The following is a 21,626-nucleotide window of genomic DNA, read 5'->3' as shown; positions in this document are numbered from 1 at the left end:
ACTAAGTACAAGTATATGGTGTTTGTCAAAATAGCAACAAAAAGCCCTGGTTTGTGTCCCTATTGCCTTTCATTAAAGCAGGGGAGACAAATCATACATAAGTAAAAGCATCACTGGCAAGGGATTGGTTCAGGCCTGTATAAAAAGAATAACATGTGAGACAATTCCAGTGTAAGCAGGATTTGGCAACTGGGGAAGGGGGAAGGCTAATAGAACCTGCCATTCAAAAGGTGATATTTCACCTGAACACTGCAATATAGAGTCGATCTAGCCACCAATAGAGGGAGAAATCCACTAAGCAAAAAGATCAGCATGTGGGAAATCCTGAGGTTGGAAATTGAAGGGAGTCTATCCACAACTGAAACCTCCTGTGGCTGGAACATTCCAAAGAATGAGGAGGTTGATGGGAGATGAGTTTAGAGGGCTTTACGCTCAGAGGAACATTGATAATTATAAATTATCATTGGCATTAGCAAAATCATAACTGTGTGCCTGATCTAAGTTATCTTTATAGTCTCATGGTTTTTAAAGTATATAAATATGTGAACATTAACATATGCACATTAGTATAATTCTAAAAAGGAGTCCATGGATTGGAAGGTAGGGATGCACCTTAAAACTGATATCTAAAAGTATTTTCTACTCTTTTGCTCTAAATATTAAAATGTATACAAAATAAATGCACTTTCTGCATATGAACCAATAACAGTTCCATTAAGGAGTATTCCACAGCAAATTTTCCTGCTCTCTAACCAACCAGTCAATAATCCTTATTTTTTTCTGTTTTATTTTGCTAATGTTAGAAAAATATTATACTTCCATACTTTAAATCTATCTGTCTGGTATTTTCACTTGAATATTTTTAGTCCTGCTTAACCCTTTTCCTTCCTTCTTTCTCTAAAATCATAAAAAATAGAAAATCATAAAATTATGTAAAATTGTGAAAACTGATCATTGGAAAGGTCTATGAAAAGATTACATTACTGAAACCTGATCATTGTAGGGCTTGACAAAACCAACTGGGACAACAGTATTTGTTTCCAAAAGGTTTTACAAAAAGTTTCCCTGAGAAAATGTTACAATATTGATTTTCATCTGTCCATAGTTAGTGATTAAGGGACATCCAATGTACTGAGGCCTGGCTAATTCCATCTTTGCCTTAACACTCCAGAGAATGTCTATTTGAAAAGACTCTGAAATCTATTCAAGGAAAAAAAAAAAATAGGTACCAGAGAAGAAGGTCAAGGCCTAGAGAGAAAGAGTTTTCAAAAGCAATTAAGCAGGTGGTCAGGGTCCCAGCCAACTAGTTGGTGCCTAGGACTAGACACTAGTTAAAAAAAAAAAAAAGTAAAAATTAAGCCTTTTATTCGCAGGTAGGTGCTTTTCCATACATCCCATCACAGGCACAAAAGTTAAGGAAAGCAGATTGTTTTCAAATTCCACTTAACAACGGGTATGAGCTCCTAAGGAAACCTGGCTTTCATAGAATCATGCTCTGTACACTCACTGACTCACAGACATTATTGTACACAATTTAGGTTGACAAATAGAAGTCACGGACCAATGACATGTACATTTATGTAGTGTCAGCTTTGCTGAGCCTTTATGAGGAAGAAAAAATCCTTACAAACTCCAAGCAAAAGGTCACTGTATGACTGAGTGACTCTCTCATATGTACGCAGGGTATTATGTATATAGATAATCAATGTCAACTTAAGTGAGAATTTGATATGATATTTATTATGTAAGCATCCAGATCAATCCTAAATGCACTCAAAAGAGTGAATTTATTGTTGTCTGCTATATATTTCCCACAGATTATTGAGAATAGTGACAGATATAAGTAGTTTTTCATCATTTGGTTAATGTTAGTTGTGAAAATTAATAAAAAATTTCCCCATTTAAAGGATAGTTTTTATTATGATAAATTATAGGTGATGGAAAACTTTGAGTGTACAAATAAACTGAAGGAAGATCTTACCTCCTGAGAATTTCGACATCAATTCATTGTATTTCCCATCAAATTAACACTTAAGATTATACACAACTACAACCAATTCAGAAGCAACTGTAAACAATTCCAGAATTATGCAGAACCTGAAAGAGATGTCATATCTATGCATGCTCGTTTGTTTTATCTGAATGCCATTGATGGGCTACTGACTTTATCTCATTAAATTACTTAAAAAAGGATTATCTGGTTTGCCCAATTAAATACAACAGCAACAGTGTAAAAATAATAGTATTAGGCATTGATATAGCATGTACTAAATACTACTGTAAAATATAGTGCAAATATAAACTCACTTAATCTTTATATCATCCGTATGAGATAGACAATGTATTAGGTTGGTGCAAAAGCAATTTTGCCATTAATAGCAAAAACTGCGATTACTTTTGCACCAACATAAATCTACCCCTTTTCATTATTTAAAAAAACAGAATCATGTAAATGTAGTCACTTGTTCATGAAATAAATAAGAAGGAGGTTGAGGATCCAGGTTATTCAGCTTTTAAGCCTGTGCTTCAAAGCACTACACCTAGAAAGATACTGGCACATCAAAAATTTAATCTTCCTTGGTGCATCCCACTTTAGTTAATTCTGTGGTTCACTACTTTTATATAGGTTATAGGGCAAAATTCAGGCAGGACACACTGAATTCTTAAAATGTGTATGCATGTTGATACAGAGACAGGTAAATCATACTTTTATTGCTTGGTGGCTTTTGCAATATACAAGGACCAAACATGACTGACCTCTTTTCTGGGATCCTTATACTGCCTGGGCAGATAAACAAGTTTGCATGAGACAAAGTCTTTCAAGGAACTGTCTATATGATATACATAGGGATTTAAGACACGTACGTTCAGTGAGCTGTGAGACTATCATAATCCCTGCCTGGTACAAGAGAGATTTGATTTAATAAGTGCTGATTTTCACTTTGTAAATAGAGTCAACCTCTCCTCTACTGGGGATCCCAAGGTAATGTAGGCCCCAGGCTGATTTGCATATTTTAAAATTATCAAGCACTTTTCAAGTAGAGCAACTGTCAGGTATGCCCCAAGGAAGATGCTTCAGCATGAGAAAGAAGGGAATAAAATTAAAAATGTCTCTTTTTCCCTGTTTTATTATCTAGAAAAAAAATGAACCTACTTACATGCAAAAGCACTGTTCTACAATTTATGTTCATTAGAATACAGTGTGATTTTTTAATGTGACCACCAAAATATCCTCAACTTCTGTCAGATTTTCCCTCATGTTCCCAATGCCTATAGTTTGAAGGAGTTACAAAGAAATTATGTTATTAAAGCATTCATTGATTTATTAAACATTGACTGAAGCCCTACTATGTGCCAAGAACTGTGCTAAGAAATAAAAATGAACTGTAATTGTCTTAAAGTAAGAAATTACCTACAGGATACATTCACAACTAATTTGCATTTTGGTAGGATAAACAGACACAAACTCTCTCTCTGTCTCTCATACACACAGACACACATACACACACACACTTACTTTTTTTCATTTCAGTTTCTCTTTTACTCATTGTCTCTCTCACTTTTTCTGGCTTGCTTCTGTAACTATACAGTCATGCACTCCATAATGACATTTCAGTCAATGACGGACCACCTATTGTGATGGTGGTCTCATAAGATTAGAATACCAATACTTATTTTTTACTGTGTTTAGCTATGTTTAGACACACAAATACTATTGTGTTACAGTTGCCTGCAGTAATCAATACAGTAACATGCTGTACGGGTTTGTAGCCTAGGAGCAGTAGGCTCTACCATATAGCCTAGCTGTGTAGAAGGCCATACCATCTAGGTTTGTGTAAGTACACTCTGTGATGTTTGTACAACAAAATTACCTAACAATGCATTTCTCAGAACGTATCCCTGTTAAGTGAAACATGACTCTACATATTTTGTTTTGTGTATATATGTATAAATATAAATATATATAATGTGTGTACATGTTTATGTTTTGTGTATGTATATATAAATATGAGTATATTTAATTATATAAATATATAGAAGACTATATATTTAATTATATAAATATATAGAAGACTATATATTTAATTATATAAATATATAGAAGACTATATATTTAATTATATAAGTATATAGAAGACTATATATTTAATTATATAAGTATATAGAAGACTATATATTTAATTATTTAAGTATATAGAAGACTATTGGCCGGGCGCGGTGGCTCACGCTTGTAATCCCAGCACTTTGGGAGGCCGAGGAGGGCAGATCACGAGGTCAGGAAATCGAGACCACGGTGAAACCCCGTCTCTACTAAAAATACAAAAAATTAGCTGGGCGTGGTGGCGGGTGCCTGTAGTCCCAGCTACTCTGGAGGCTGAGGCAGGAGAATGGCATGAACCCGGGAGGCGGAGCTTGCAGTGAGCCAAGATCGCGCCACTGCACTCCAGCCTGGGCAACAGAGCGAGACTCTGTCTCAAAAAAAAAAAGACTGTATATACTTATATTTATCCATATATACACAAAAATATATATGATTATATATACTTATATTTATACATATATACACAAAACATAAACATGTACACACATATAACTGGAGAGTAATGCAATAAGATTAGTGCCATAATTGTCTAAATAATTAAATATTTTAGACATAAGGGAATCATGAAAAAGAACATTATTTAAAACTACTTCTAAAATGAATAAGAATTTTCCAGGCAGAAAAATAAGCGGCAATGAGGGAAGGAACATTTTTGGTGGTTATTGTTGTTAGAGGGGATAAAATGAATAAAAACAGACTTCAGTGAAATGTGTGTAATTTGGTTTAAATCAGGGATTGTGAGAGGTGAGATTATGAGATAAGACATTGTTAGCGTCATGAAAGGGTTGAATAAAAAGATAAAATGCTGCATATATTATTTAAGAGATCTTTTTTCGGACAGCGTCAGCCACAGTTCTTTGTTTTGACCAGTTATTTTGATAGCAATGAAGCACATTGCTGGATAGGAACAGCAAGAGTTGATGCAGTCTGAACTAATGCTGAAGAGAAGAGGAATTTGAGATATATTTAAGACAAATTTTTTTTTTTTTTTTTTTGAGATGGAGTCTCGCTGTCACCCAGGCTAGAGTGCAGTGGCGTGATCTACGCTCACTGCAGGCTCTGCCCTCCGGGGTTCATGCCATTCTCCTTCCTCTGCCTCCTGCGTAGCCGGGACTACATGCGCCTGCCACCTCGCCCGGCTAATTTTTTTGTATTTTTAGTAGAGACGGGGTTTCACCATGTTAGCCAGGATGGTCTCGATCTCCTGACCTCGTGATCCGCCCGCCTCGGCCTCCCAAAGTGCTGGGATTACAGGCATGAGCCACCGCTCCCGGCCAAGACAATTTAGTAACTAGGTCGATAAAAGGTTTGAGGGATAAAAGGTAAAATATCAATGAAAAGATACTTTCAAGCTTTCTACCAGAAGTGTTTATTGGAAGACAGGGACAGGAATTTCAATTGGACTTGAGCATTTTGAATTGAGATGCCTGCAGAAAGACAGTGCTATCTAGTAGCTAGTGAAATACAGCATGTCAATCTGATGTGTGCAAACGAGATATTAGTGAAAATAGACATGTAAAATATCAGCTAGGATAAATGTTTAGCATGACAGAACCAAGGGAAATACACATTTTCCATCTGTGATGAACTGTGTAATTCTCTAAGAGAAATCATGTATATGGAAATTATACAAAAATCTACTTTGGAACATTCCAGTTAGTCCAGTGGAAAGTTGCCTTAGACCGAACTACTTGGCATCTTACATAATGGGATTCACACTCCTTCTGTATCATGATATCCTCTAGGACAACTTGGACGGTATCCCTCAGTAGGTATAAATTCAGAAATATAGATGTAAAACCAGTTATGCAAACCTATTTAGACACAATTAAAGCTGTTGTTGCAGAGTTTTTGGTACACTGACAATTTCAGGTGAGATCCATTGTAAAGAATACCTAGGACAATATATTTATGAGTGATTAATTGAAAGTTTGTCTTAACTTCCCCGAATCCTATATGCTTTTATTGTTTATACACATTGCCATTGTGTGTTATCTATTGATGCCAATTAACTTGGAGACAGTTTTTGAGAAATGTAGCAAAACAGATTTCCAGGACTCTGGGGATCCATGGCAGCGTCACTGAAAGCTTTGTCAAGTTACTTTCTTTGGTAGCTTGAACAGGAAACTAAGACATGGTATAGCATCTCGTTTTGCTCTAATTTAACTTAAATACCCAAAGCTGAGTTGATGATCGTATCTCCAGTGCTCACGAATTTGGGTTTCTCTCTTTCCTCTGTTAAGAATCTTCAATTCGAAAGCCTCAGTAGTTTCTCAGTCTCTGGTGTGACTTTCAGCTCTCCTCTGCTTTCTCCTGAATGCCCATTTAGCATTGCATAATTTCCTTAACTACTCTGCAGTTCCCTCCAAGGAGCTTTATCTTGTTTTTAATTTCTTCCTCTTAAGCTCATTAAAAAACATCTTTTAAGCGTTATACAATGGAATGGTTTATAAACGTGCATAATTATGACATTTTTCTTAAAGCAAGTATTGTTCGAGATTATCATGCAGCATAGAGATGTTACAATATGATTATACACAAAGCAAATAAAAAATTAAGCTAAAGTTAAATTATTTTGTTGATTCATATATATGATGCCTTTTTCATCTCAACTCTGGAAAAGTAGAATTTTAATGTAAATGTGAGTAGCAACGAGGGTAGAGAATAAAGGATGAGGACACATTATATCTCTTTGAACTTTATTGGTTTTTATCAACAAAAAGAAACAGCAGCTGTTTGTCGCTAAACTCAAAACCTAGAGGTAAGCAGTTTGCCTTTGTCGCCCTCCCAGTTGATTTCTGGCATCATTTTGTTGTTCTTAAGGAAGTCACCATGTCACATCTCTTAAATCACCTATTATATCTTTCCTCCAAAGTCGCTTACTCACGTTGAGCTGTCAATTATTTTTAACTCTTGTACACAAAGTGGCAGTATTTTAAATATTTAAGTGCAAAGGTCCTATTGATCAGATTTTGGTAGAAGAAGTGACCAGGAATATCAGCCTCAAATAGTGAAAAACCATAAATGCATCAAAATTGTTAGAAATCATTAATAACTGACAGTGCAGATGTTGTGTGAGGTTGTCAGTATCAGGATGAAAGTGCACTTATTTATGTAGCCCCACATTTTGCTCAGTCCTTAGGAAGCTTTCTTTGCAATATTGCCTTCTAGATTTTTACTTGCTCAATATGACTTTATTTATGTGATATACAAATGGCAATTACCTCTCTCCTTCTCACATTCATGCCTTTGTGCTTAAATGGGTAACCATACTAGGAATGTACTCACCAGGAAGAAATATTTATCTGCCTAAGCATTAAAAGGGGAGCAGATGATTCAATCTGACACCTGGAAATGAATTTAAAACAACTATAAATTAGAATTGATAGAAAAGCGTACCACATAATTAAAGCTTCATCACTGTATATAAAAAATAAGGAGCATGCAAATAGGTGTCTTTAAGGAGAAATGAAACTTAAGCACTCATTTGCGTTTATCAGTGTATGCATAAACAATCTATGCCTGCTTTCTAGTTCCCTGCCTACTGCTTGCCTGAAATGGCAAACACCCTGGGACGGAGGGCATGCTGGTTCTCAATTAGTAATTTCGGTTTGCTTGACAAAGTAGGATACTTCTATTCAACAGACTCATCTTAGAAATAAATAAGAAAGTGTGAATGAATCACTCTTTCATACATTTAAAACATAGAAATTCACTTTTCAATTTTGAAATAGATCCAATAAATCTTGTCCTAAAAATGATTTCTGAGCCTAAACATGATTCCAGAGAAAGCATGATTAACTTCTGTATGTAGGGAACTGAATATAAATTTGTTGAATGAATTAATTACTGATGTTGCCATATAATCAATTTTTGTTTTAGGGAAAAATAAATGTGTTTATGTGCATGTGTGCTTTAGAAAAAAATTAATGTACATATGTGCATTCATGCACACACACACAACCCATCTATATTTCTTCAGACAAATTACTGTGGAAAAGAACTGATAGATCATCAATATAGTTATATTGTATCATCAGTAAAATTTAAAAAATTTAGATTCATTTTAATGTGAACCAGTGTAGCATGATCACTTTCCCGTTTAAGTCTTGAAAGTAGTAAAAATTAACATGAAAAATACTAACTCTCATAAACATGAAATACACCTTGTGACAAATATTGTCTCTGCACCAATCGAAAAATAAAATACAGTAATAAATAATTTTGGATATTTGACCAGAACTATAATGGCAAGTTTAAAGCAGATATATTTTCAGATTCCAAGCATGTGCCTAAGAATACAAATCAAACAATCGCAAAGAAGTCAAACTAAAAATAAAATGTTTGAGAACAAATTTCCAGAGATAATATTCACAATGAATTCCATGTGAAAGTAAAATTAATGGAACAAAGGAATGTTTTTTTCTTTTGTTCTGTCTCTTTCGGGAGAGAACATTGATATGGCAATTTTTTATCATAAACTGATTATTTCTTCTATCATTAGGAATTTTTTTAATTTTTAAAAACAATTTTTACTAGAGTATTAAATGCATGTATGTATGCCTATATGTGTGTATATATGCATATATAAAATAAGCATCTATTCCATTCTCATCTATAGCTCTAATTCTCACAGATAACAACTTTATTACTCTTTTTAGTTCATCTAGGATTAAGCTACAATTTTCTAATTAATATCTTCTTGTTATTTGTTGAGATATTTTTATACATTACTCATTGACTTGCTTTTATGATTGATGAAAATGGACATCAGTTACACATCATTCTATTCTCCCCAAATATAATTTCACTCCCCACCCTCCCTTCCTGCCCCCCATCCCCGTTTTCTGTATTAGTTATCTTTGCATATTTAAATGCCATGCTATGAAAGGTTTCCTTTGTGTGTGCCTTTATTTTGTTTTAATATTCACCATTGTCAACCTCCTTCTTTGGCTTTCTGTCCCATGAGCACTCTTACTACAGCACTAAATGTATCAAAAATTTTTTATTGTTTAAGACACAAACTGATTTTTTAGTGTAATTTTCAAAAATGCTATGCTGTTAACTGTAAAATTTAGGTCTCATGGGCTAAAATTTGTAATGGAGCATACCATTGCTCCCAAAGATCAAAGAGAAAAAAGGCAGGCATTTTATTTCCTAAGTAATTATTTTCAACTGATAAATACTGTAGATCTTCTTTAGCAAGGTTATATTTTCCAAGATGTTACAGGCTTGTGTTTTTGATGTGTTGTGTGGGCAGCTGCTGAAAATTTGTTAGTGAGCAGCCCTATAGCATTTGCTTCAATTTGGCATACCCGAAGATGCAGTCTTAGAGCCCTCAGTATTCTGGTTCTGGCACAGGCTGGCTAATCTTCATAGTCAGGAACACCTGTCATCCCAGACTTTTTTATTATTTTATTTTTTTACTTTCTTGCTTTGGATTCAAGCTTTCTGGATCTCATGCATTTCTAAAACTTGATTTAGTCCCTTATGTTCCTAGAATGCATTCTTTACTAGGTTCCTTAAAAAGGTCCAAAGGGACTATGCTGAATCTAAAACCATCCTCATTGAGTTATTACACTTAATTAATACGGTGGCTAAAGTGAGCATTCAAGGTTCAAAATAATGTTACCATAAAATTTTGATAATATTGTTCAATAATTTGTGGGATCAGGAGTTGCTGTTGAATGGTCACTGACATTTTAATCTTTTTTTTTAACACTCACAATTACATATTAGTTTTTTTGTTTGTTTGTTTTTGAGACAGTCTCACTCTGTCGCCCAATGGATTGCAGTGGCACAATCTCGGCTCACTGCAGCCCCTGCCTCCTGGGTTCAAGCGATTCTCCTGTCTCAGCTTCCTGAGTAGCTGGGACTACAGGCGCCTGCCACCATGCTCTGCTAATTTTTGTATTTTTAGTAGAGACGGGGTTTCACCATATTGGCCAGGCTGGTCTCAAACGCCTGACGTTGTGATCCGCCCACCTCAGCCTCCCAAAGTGATGGGATTACAGGCGTGAGCCACCTGGCACGGCCTACTTAGTAGTTTTTAAATACATTTACTTCGTTCTTTTTTTCCTCCAGCTCACTTATTTTCTTGTTGGATGATGTTAATCTTTTTAACCCATCCATTATTTTCTTAACTTCAAAGATTATGTTTTTAATGTACAGTTATGTTTAGTTTAATAGTTTGGTTTAATATCAAATATGCTGAGTCATTTTTTAGAGTTATAGTCTAGTCATGTTTTTATGCCAACTTTTAATTTTTTTATTATTTTTTCTTTTTTTTTTTTTTTTGTTGAGACAGAGTTTCACTCTTGTTGCCCAGGCTGGAGTGCAAGGGCACTATCTTGGCTCACTGCAACCTCTGCCTCCCAGGTTCAAGCGATTCTCTTCTCCTGCCTCAGCCTTCTGAGTAGCTGGGATTACAGGCATGTGCTACCATACCCAGCTAATTTTGTAACGAGGTTTATCCATGTTAGTCAGGCATGCACCACCACGCCCGGCTAATTTTGCATTTTTAGTAAAGACAGGGTTTCTCCATGTTGGTCAGGCTGGTCTCGAACTCCTGACCTCAGGTGATCCACCCACCTCAGCCTCCCAGAGTGCTGGGATTACAGGCATAAGCCACCACACCCAGCCAACTTTTACTTCTTTAAACATATTTAACGTGAGTTTGTATTTGGATTGTTCTGCATCTGATGACCCCAACATTAGCCATTTTGTTGATTGGATTCAGATAGAGGTTGTTTTGTTTTGGGGGTGTTTTGTATGTTTGAGTTTTTGTTGCTTTTCTGTTGTTTTCCTGTTTAAATCTTAAATAGCAGAGCTGTATTTGCTTCTGTTGAGTGCCAGGAATGCTACCCACACTTTAAATTCTCAACTTGAAAATTATTTGTGGCCGGGCATGGTGGCTCAAGCCTGTAATCCCTGCACTTTGGGAGGCCGAATCTGGTGGATCACCTGAGGTCTGGAGCCTAGCCAATATGATGAAACCCCATTTCAACTAAAAATACCAAAAAAAAAAAATTGCCGAGTGTGGTGGCACACGCCTGTAATCCCAGCTATTTGGGAGACTGAGATGGGAGAATCGCTTGAACCCGGGAGGTGGTGGCTGCAGCAAGCTGAGATGGCTCCACTGCACTCCAGCCTGGGTGACAGAGTGAGATGCCATCTCAAAAAAAACAACAAAAAAGTTATTTGTGTTGTATATGTGTTTGTTTGTTTTAAATTTTCTAGTAGTATTTAATAAATACAAAAAACTATAAGTAGCGCCACCTGAAAAATTACACTACAAAGATTTTAAGAATACTTTACATGTACATATATCATCCTCTCCTTTTAGATAGCCCAGAGTTAATTACCATGTGATAGTATCTGATCATTGAGACTGATAGATACAGAAAGGGACGGAGTTGGGGAGGTGTATGTATATATAACTGTGTGTATATATTCATAGTAGAATGTACGTATTCTTAAAAAATAGATTGAGCTCTTCTTGTTTGAGGTTTATAAAGATAGTATCACACTATATATCATTTTCTGAAACTTGCTTTTTTTCACTCAATAGTATGTTCCCAAGATTCACCCATATTTTTCCATATAAGTGTAGCTCACATTTTTCGCTTTTGTATTATGTTGAGATGTGTGATTATACAATGATTTATTCATCTATTCTCATGCTGTTTGACGCTTTGGTTTACTTCCTTTCTGTCATTTTACAAACAATAATTCTGTATGACCTATGTCTACATATATGTCAAATTACTGACCTCCAGTACTGCAGAATTTGAGCTTATTTGGAAATAGAGAAAATAGTTTAAAATGAGGTTATTAGAGTTAAAGCCCTAATCCAATATGAATGGTATATTTATGAAAAGGAGCAATTAAGATACAGAAATAGGGGAGGCCAAGTGAATACACAGGGAGGAGATGGCTATGCAATGGTAGTGATACAGCTACAAGCTGGGGGGCACCAAGACTTTCTAGCAAACTCCAGTAGCAGAAGCAGCAAGGGAAGATTCTCTAAGAGTATGTCCTTATCAGACTTGTATCCTCCAGAACTGTCAGACAGTATATTTCTATAGTTATTGGCCACCTAGTTTTTGTTACTTTGTTACAGCAGCTCTAGGAAAGTACATTTCCCAAAGTCATTGTGTCAAATATAACATCCATCAGTTCTACATAATAGTTTTTATTCTACCACATACTTTTAACACTTGGGATTGTCAGACTTAACTTTTATTAATTTCATAAGTATAAAATGGTATCACATCTTGGCTTTAATTTGCATTTGCCTGGTTTAATTTTAGGATAGTTGTCTCTGTTTATTGATCTTTCATGTTTCCTCCACTGTAAATTGTCTTCTATCAACATCCTTGACTATTTTCTCTACTAGGTTATTCTGCCTTTTCTTAGGGATCTTTAAACACACTGTATTTGTAAAGATGTGTGCTGAAACTATCTTCTTCTCTTTATTTGTAAAATGATTCACTTTCTGTACATTGTCATTATTTTATAGAAGGTTTTAGTTTGAGTATAGACTGATTTATCAACCTTTTTAAATTTTGTTGTTTTAGAAATCCCTTTCTAACTGAAGATCATTAAAATATTGATCTACATTGTTTTATAAACTAAACTTTTGCTAAGAATTATTTTATAAATTTAGGATTGCTGGTGAAAACCAAAAAAGATGCAGACTGAGAATTTTTCACTCAAATTTTGCATGTGGGCTGGGCACAGTAGCTCATGCCTGTAATACCAGCATTTTGGGAGGCTGAGGCAGGTGGATCACTTGAGGCCAGGAGTTTGAGACCAGCCTGGGTAACATGGCAAAAACCTATCTATACTAAAAATACAAAAATTAGCCAGGCATGGTGGTGCACAACTATAATCCCAGCTACTCAGGAGGCTGACACATGAGAATCACTTGAATACAGGAGGTGGAGGTTGCAGTGAGCCAAGATCGCACCACTGCAGTCCAGCCTGGGTGACCGAGCAAGACTCTGTCTCAAAAAAAAAAAAAAGTGCACGTGTCAAAAAATCAAAATTAGTCCCTTGCGAGATAAACTTAGAAATTGCCATCTCAGTGTGATCCTTCTCCCATATAGGTCAAAGCTGCCTTTTGCAATAAAATAACTTCGTTAATATACAGATATGACTTAATATTTTTCAGTGCAAGCATTATGTTGAGACATGCAGAGAACGGGGGAAAAAAACATGATATTCATTGAAAGGGGAGATATTGTGATCTTGGAGGCAGGAAAACCTGCAACATTGTGGCAGGACTGAATTTGCCCTCAGTGGAAAATTTCAAAAGTTTATTTTTACTAAAGAGGGTGAATAACGTATTCCATTAAAATATTAAAGATTTATTAGCTTGGTAAACTGTCCATTATATATCCATATATATATATATATATATATATACACACACACACATACACACACACTATATATTTACATATATTTATGTATATGCACATATATAAAAATATATTTATGTGTATGTGTGTATATATATGTGAATATGTGTATATGTGTGTGTGTGTATATCTGTCTCTCTCTCCAACATGCGTTTGATGTATTGTTGTATATTTTAGAGTAACTAGTGCCATCATTTTTCATTCCTTTTTGGCTTTACGAGCTAAATGTTTACAACTATACTCTCACTGAGCTATATAATAAACGTTTCAGAGATATTAATGCCCCTCACTTTTGCAAAAGACACTTGGGAGAAAAAGCCATGTGGAAAAGCAGCCAGGAAACGTCCTCTTAGTTAGGACAAGCTTAGAGGTTTTCTTGTGTGTACACAGAATCTCCCTCAAGTAATTTTAGACTGCTTTATGATCCTTCATCCCAATCCATTGTGGATACCACAGTGTCACCCTCTCCCCTAGCAGTTAAAGCTTTCTGTGTCTGTAAAAACAGATATTACCAGGGTTATCTGAGCCTACACTATGAAATCTAAAATGTTGTCAAGGGTGGCTTACATCTGGATCGCCCTTAAACCTAGTGCAAAGCTCGTTAGGTTTAGTTTGTTGTGGAGTCTATCTGCAGCTTCAATAAATAACCTTGTAGATAACCTAGACTTTGGTCTATTCCCTCCTTGCTTCAAGAGGCCATAAAAATAAAGATAAATGTTGTGAAAATGGCAAATATCCCCAGGCCCAAAAAACTTTTAGCTTTTCACTTAACTTCTCTAGGCTCTCATTTCCCTTCAATCTGGACTTGTGTTTTTTTACCACCTTCATGCGACTATCTTTATCTTTACATATAATCCACAAATATTAATTGTTTGTCACTAAGATATTGAACTGAATTATTTAACTTGCATTGTCAAAAACCACATATGATTCGATGTATTTTAATCACCTGAATTATTATTCGCCTATTGATTGTCAAATTTTCTAAATGTTGGCCAGTGGAGGCAAGTTCATTTGTTTCTTTGTATGTTTCTGTGGTCCCATTAATCTTTGATATCTCACTTAATTTTGGTCTCAAGAAGAAATCCTATTCCCACTTTCCCTTCAATTCTTCAGACTTAGAAACAGCAAATCTCTAAGAAAATTTAGTTTATATCAATGTGAAAATAGTGGTATTACAGACCAGTGTTTGGGCATTAGAATTGTGTTTCATGCCAAGAAATGAAATTGTAGGCCTTTTTCAGCAATAATGATTAAATAAAAATGTGTGACTACTTTACAAATATAAATTTACAAAAGACATGCATAATCGGTTCTAATATTATAGTGTTGCTATTTAAATACTTTCATTTTATTCTTGTAGAGAATTTTTTCTTTTGCTGAAAAGTCTTAAATACTAATATTAAAAATCATAGATTTCAAAATTCCTTTTCAAGGATGCAGATATGTTGATTTCTAAAATGAAAGTCAATTAACATGTTAACAATAACTTGCTGTTATTTAGATTTTTACATTCAATACATAATTAGATTTATTTCAAATACAAATAAATACTTTCATGTACATATTTTGACATATTTACACATTATGAAGCAAGAGTTATGTATTTTTTTAATTTTTAATACTACACTATATTAAACAATTATGGTTCTTTCTCAAGCAGAAGCAACCAGGCATATATGGAAACTTGTTTGATTTGAGGGCTTAGGCACAAAAAATATAAGATGTACTTGGAACATTTTGTGATGCCAGAAATTAAGGAAGCATGCTGAAAGAATGATGGAGACATGTTGAAAGGCACCAGAGCCAACCTAAAAAAATCATCCAATGGCTGAATCTGGAAGGATTTGCAGAAAACAATAAATAACCATATTATTAGATTCTAATCAATAATATAAAATAAAATAAATGTTTTTGAATCTATACTAATCTAAATAAATAAAAGCATAAGTAAAAATAAATGAGAGAGAAGGGGCAGCTTTTCCTTGTAGAAGAATTTCAAACAATAAATGTGGAACTGAATGAAAAAAATTGAAAATCACTATTAGTAAACAGCGGTATTAATTGTTGCCTGCAAGATCACTGATTGATGCTAAAATTAATGGGCATTTTTTTAGGAGAAATAGGATATTTGCATACACTCAAAATATCTTCACCAAGATATGTATTAATTATGAAGAAAAAAATGGTAACTTAACAAAGGAGAAAACTGGCAGAAATACCTTAATCGACTGAAGATCATCAGTCCTAAGACATATTGACATCGGATACTCCCTGCTATGATATAACACACTAAGAACAGACTGATTCTGTGATAGTCTTGACAAAAATGCATAACTTTAATCTAATGACAAGAACATATCAGACAGGCCCTCATTGAAAGACATTCTGCACAGTAACTTGACAAGTATTCTTTAAAAGTGTCAGGGTCGTTGTATTAGTCTGTTTTCATGCTGCTAATAAAGACATACCCGAGACTGGGTAATTTATAAAGGAAAGAGATTTAATTGACTCACAGTTACTCATGACTGGGAAGGCCTCACAGTCATGGCGGAAGAGCAAGGGACATCTTACATGGCTGCAGGCAAAAGAGATTGCTCAGGGGAACTCTCCTTTATAAAACCATCAGATCTCATGAGACTTACTCACTCTCACCAGAGCAGGATTGGAAAGACCCGCCCCCATGATCCAATTACCTCCCACCAGGTCCCTCCCGTGATACGTGGGAATCGCGGGAGCTACAATTCAAGATGAGATTTGGGCGAGGACACAGCCAAACCATATCAGTCATGAAAGACAAAGATTAAAGAATTCTCACAGATTGCAGGGGAGTGAGGAGACATGACAATCAAATACAAAGTGAGATCTCCAGAAAAGAAGAATGACTTTAATGGCAAAGATGAGATTTGAACAAAGTCAGGAATTTTGTTAGTAGTAAAATGATTAGAATAGTGTTTGTAGTAAGCTAAACTTTACATAAGTGATTGTAAACTAAAAAAATTTTAAATAAACTTACTAAATATTATACATTTCCATGTGGTACAGCCTAAATTTTGACCACACTATATGCCCACTGGACTCTTCTTCTCCTGTCTGGTTTTGTATCAGGGTAATACCATTCTCATGAGTTATGACAGGAGCCCCACTTTTCTTTCTTCAAGAAGACTTTGCATAAGACTGGAATTTTCTTTTCCATGAACGTTCCTTGAGAACTGTTTGAGTGAACTCTTTGGATTTGGAAGGGTAGAATATGTTAAATCATACTTGATTTTCTCTTTTGTAGATTTTGGTAGATTTTGAATTATTTTTAGGAATTTTCCACTAAGGCTAAGTACTCAATTTTATTAGCACATAAGTGTTGGTAATATGTTCTAATAGTCACAATCTTAATTTGTCTGTTATTTTCAATTTTATTCTTTTAAAATATTCAGGAACATAAGGATTAGAGTTTATCTTTTCTGTGTTAACTTTTAACTTAATTGTGGCGTGGTCAGAATATTTAGTAGAATAGTGGTTTATTAAAATGTATTTAAACTTGTGTAATAACTTAGTATTTGGTTAGATTGGATTAAATGTTTCATGCCAGCTCTAAAAGAATCTGTAGTCTCTAAATGATGTATTCAAGTTGTATATATATATATATATATATATATATATGTATTATATATGTATATATATGTATTATATATATGTATATATATCCAATCATCCATATATTTGTATTTGTTTTTTTAAATATTCCTCATATTTAAAATTTTTAATTGAAAACTCATTAATTGAAAAAAAAGTTGTGGCTGCATTTCCTGTTTGCTCTAGCTTTGAGAATAGATACTAGGAATAATGAAGATTTTAGCAGAAATCAAATTTTATAAGACTTTATACACCAAATGAAATTAAACACTTACCATCAACAATAAGTGCTTTCATTGGGGTAGCGATATCATTTTTGTATTTTAGAAAGGTCACCTTTGCTAAGGAGTAATAAATTCGTTTATTGAAGTGCCACTTGTATAAAATTTAATTTTTTAAAGAAAGTTCTTGCAATCAACAGGTTAGAATTTATGATGTGCCGTGGTAGAATCATAGTGAACTATATTAAAAGAGGATGTGGTTATCAGGCAGAGTTGTGTCAAAAACCTTTCATAAGGAAGGAAAAAATGTTGAGGTAGGAAAAGTTTGTGGGACAAAGCTAAAAGAGACCAAGATAATTGGATAGTATTAATTTGAGAGAAACTGACAGGACATAGGATCTAAATTATGACAGGTCAGTCTGTGGATATTTTCTTTTAAGTATAATGGGAACGATCAAAGAGTTTTGAAACTCTAAGTAAAGCTTGATAATATGAATGTTTTTAAGGGGCAACAGGGCTGCAATGTGGACTAAGAGTGTGTATGAATTGATTTGATTTGGCCAAGCACAGGAGCTAGTAGACTAGGTAGGAAGCTTCTATGCGATATACAATACACAAATCATTTATTTTATTGCATAAAATAATGTACAAATAATGATATGGTGGCTGCTACACTCAAATGAACCCTTAGATAAAATACTAAGTGCCTGTTTTCTGTTGCATTCTTATGTTCCATACAAATAAGTAAGTAGATAATAGAATGCCTGGTGATGACGGGTGATAGGAGAAGTGATTGTGAGTGCTATTTTTGATAAGGCTATTTTCAGTTAAGCTATTAGTGAAAGCTCTTGAGGAGGTCCCCGTAGAGCAGACAACTGAAGGCAGAGAACAGGGGAGCCATCAGAATATCCAGGGGACAGGTATTCCAAGAAGAATCAGCAAAGGTGAAGAGAACCAATAAGATGGTAGCAAAGTAATGAGTTGAGAGTTGCTTTCAGTGGTGTGTTACCAGAAATTAAAAAAACGAAGGATACAGGCTAAGGGACCAACTGCAGTGTGATGGAAACTGAGTTTTAATGATGCCTCTTAGGAAATGACTTCCAACGTGTAGCATATGTATATGCCTGTAGTCATTCGTTAGGGCTGCCACAACAAAGTCTCACAGAATGGGTGGCTTAAACCACACAAATGTATTTTCTCCCAATTCTAGGGACTAGAATCCTGAGAACAAGGTGTCTGCTGGCTCATTTTTTCTGAGGCCTCTCTCTTTGGCTTGGCATAGCCCAACAAACAGTCAGCTTTGAACAGTGCCATTTTCTCAGATTTGGTAAACTGTATTATGATAACATGAGGATAAGGGGAAGGAATTTTATGTGAGAGAAATAGCATGAGAAATATAGAAATAGTATATAGGGGCCGGGCACAGTGGCTCATGCCTGTAATCCCAGCACTTTGGGAGGCTGAGGCAAGTGGATCACCTGAGGTCAGGAGTTCAAGACCAACCTGACTGATATGGTAAAACCCCATCTCTACTAAAAATACAAAAATTAGCCTGGTGTGGTGCCAGGTGCCTATAGTCCCAGCTACTCGGGAGGCTGAGGCACGAGAATTACTTGAACCTTGGAGACGAGGGTGCAGTGAGCCAGGATCACGTCACTGCACTCCAGCACTCCAGGCTGAGTGACAGAGTGAGACTCCATCAAAAAAAAAAAAAAAAGAAAGAAAGAAAAGAAAAGAAAAAAAGAGAGAAAGAAAGAAGAAATAGTAATATAGGCAATTAAGTTTTGACCAGAAAACTTTGAAAAGCCCAGTTTGGTCCATATCTTTCATGGAAGTGACTAAATGCAAAATGATATAGGAGAGATATATTCAGGCAAGACTGTGACAAGCTAAGAGGTCTGGACTTTATTATGTATATTAAGGAGAATTACTTAAGGTTTATGAGCAAGAAGGTCCTATAATCAGAAGTGTACATGAGGTCGATTAATCCATCAGAAATATGTAGTTTATGATCAGGTGCTGAAACATAAATCTCATTAGCAGTAGAGGTTGTTTATGCTGGAAGCACATCTAGGTACACCAAAAGCATAGATAAATTTTTGTTTTTCTCTGGAATGAAGGGGAGTTTGTCAGTATTGAGTGTTTTCACTCTGACACTGCAAAGGGCATGTTTATATTTTTTCCGCAGACTGTCCTTTTTTCCTGCTGTCACAAGTAGAAATAGAATTCCTACCCATTATGGCTGATTTCATTGGATTTTGTAATGTTCTGCCATGCAGTCGAAATAAGTATGAGTAGTAAATAACTAAATATAGCATAGTAAACACAACTAAATAGAAACATTCACTGTATATCCTGTGGTTTGTTGTGATTGTATAAACACACATAAATACATATCTGCACTCAAAGCAGATCTATGCAATGAAAAAATACATGCTTGGTTGGTGCAGTGGCTTGCATCTCTAATCCCAGCTATCCCAGAGATTGAGATGGGAAGATAGCTTGAGCTCAGACCAGCCTGGGCAACATAGCAAGACACCCATCTCAAAAAATAATAAAATAAAATAAACAGACAACATACTAATATTTTTTAACTTTTATTTTAGGTTCAGGGGTACATTTGCAGGTTTGTTACATAGGTAAACTTGTGTCACGGGGGTTTGTTGTACAGATACATATTTCACGGCCCAGGTAATAGGCCTAGTACCCAGTAGTTATTGTTTTTCTGTTCCTCTCCCTCCTCCCACCCTCCAGCCTCAAGTAGGCCCCAATGTCTGTTGTTCCTCTCTTTGTGTCCATGAGTTCTCATCATTTAGCTCCCACTTATGAGTAATAACGTGGTATTTGATTTTCTGTTCCTGCATTAGTGTGTTAAGGATAATGGCCTCCACCTCTATCCTTGTTCCTGCAAAAGATATGAACTCGTTTCTTTTTATGAACATACTTATTTTGAAACCAGAATTTGTCCTACTGTTAGGATTTGTTCCTTACTATTCATAATATGGGCAGACAAAAGCCCCCAAAGTTCCTGGAACTTATGTTATCCATATTATGTGTTTTCATCATTTGTCAACATCTGATTTAGAGTTTAAGATCTATTATATTGCCTCGTACACGTTTTGCTTTTGGCTGTTCTGTTGAGAAATCTCTCTCTTCTTTTCTTTATACTTTACAGACACTATTCATCTTCGAGTTCTTGAATCCTCCCCAGTTGGCACAGCCATTGGAAGTGTCAAAGCAACTGATGCTGACACGGGGAAAAATGCTGAAGTAGAATACCGAATTATTGATGGTGACGGTACTGATATGTTTGACATTGTGACCGAGAAGGACACACAGGAAGGCATCATAACTGTGAAAAAGGTACACAGCATCCATATAAATATCTGCGTGTTTCAGGAGTAGGGATTGCATTATATACTTTTCACTCATGAATTATCCATTGGGAAATACCACTCTAATTTTCCAACAATGTGATGTATACTGTGCATACATAAGACAGACATAAAGCCAAAGAGCTCCTTGAAAATTTTGACCACATGTTTTGGTTGATTGAGACAGGAAACCTGAAATTTTAGAAAATATAAAAGGCAAGTTAATATATGTGTGATCATATTTCTAAGCCACATTAATAAAAGCCCATCATAATCACATTGTTTTATTTTAAAATGTGTAGTTAATACCTAGTAATGGCAATATATCATCCCAGTTGGAGATATAAAAAGTCCGATGCCATCTATCCAGATGATGAAGCAATAGTTAGAGTTACTAATAAAAGAGACAGCATGGATTGGAACATAATTTAATTGTTCACATTTTCCCTTCTGCTACATAAATTAAACTTTTCTGCTAACATATGCTCAGTGATAGAGTCTAAAGGTAACTGTTTTTTATTGTAGCATCAGTGCCATCATTATGAGAAAAAAATAAGGCACATTAAACTTTAGATCCTAATGAAATGCCATACATAGAGTAACTACATAAGCATTAGTTAATAATTAAACTATCCTGAGATACTTTTGCAAGGTACAAAATACAAAACCAACTGTTATTAAATGGACAGTGACTAGCAAATGGGAAAGCAGCTGTCTTGTCATTTTTCAGACCAGATAGCAGCAGTAACACGAATAGAATCTGGTTCTTTTTGAAACAAAAATAAAAGGTCGAGGGAATCTGAACTAACAATGTCTTTTATCTGTTAACAAAACATACATTTTAGAATAAGTGAGATAGAAAATAGTTGATTTT

General features: G+C 35.1%; 1 protein-coding gene across 2 annotated transcripts in view; it reads left to right on the top strand.

The window, feature by feature from the left end:
- The window catches only part of LOC116456674 (cadherin-10), a 166,308-nt gene that overhangs the window by 120,116 nt on the left and 24,566 nt on the right, over positions 1-21,626 (top strand). For both annotated transcript variants that reach the window (XM_032135439.2, XM_032135438.2), the window contains exon 6: positions 20,554-20,741. In XM_032135439.2, coding sequence (XP_031991330.1) covers positions 20,554-20,741 — 188 coding nt within the window. The remainder of the gene's footprint in view (positions 1-20,553; positions 20,742-21,626) is intronic.

The sequence above is a fragment of the Hylobates moloch genome, unplaced genomic scaffold (genome assembly GCF_009828535.3).
Source record: "Hylobates moloch isolate HMO894 unplaced genomic scaffold, HMol_V3 SCAFFOLD_17, whole genome shotgun sequence".
NCBI lineage: Eukaryota > Metazoa > Chordata > Mammalia > Primates > Hylobatidae > Hylobates > Hylobates moloch.
This window is presented reverse-complemented; position numbering and strand designations above follow the sequence as displayed.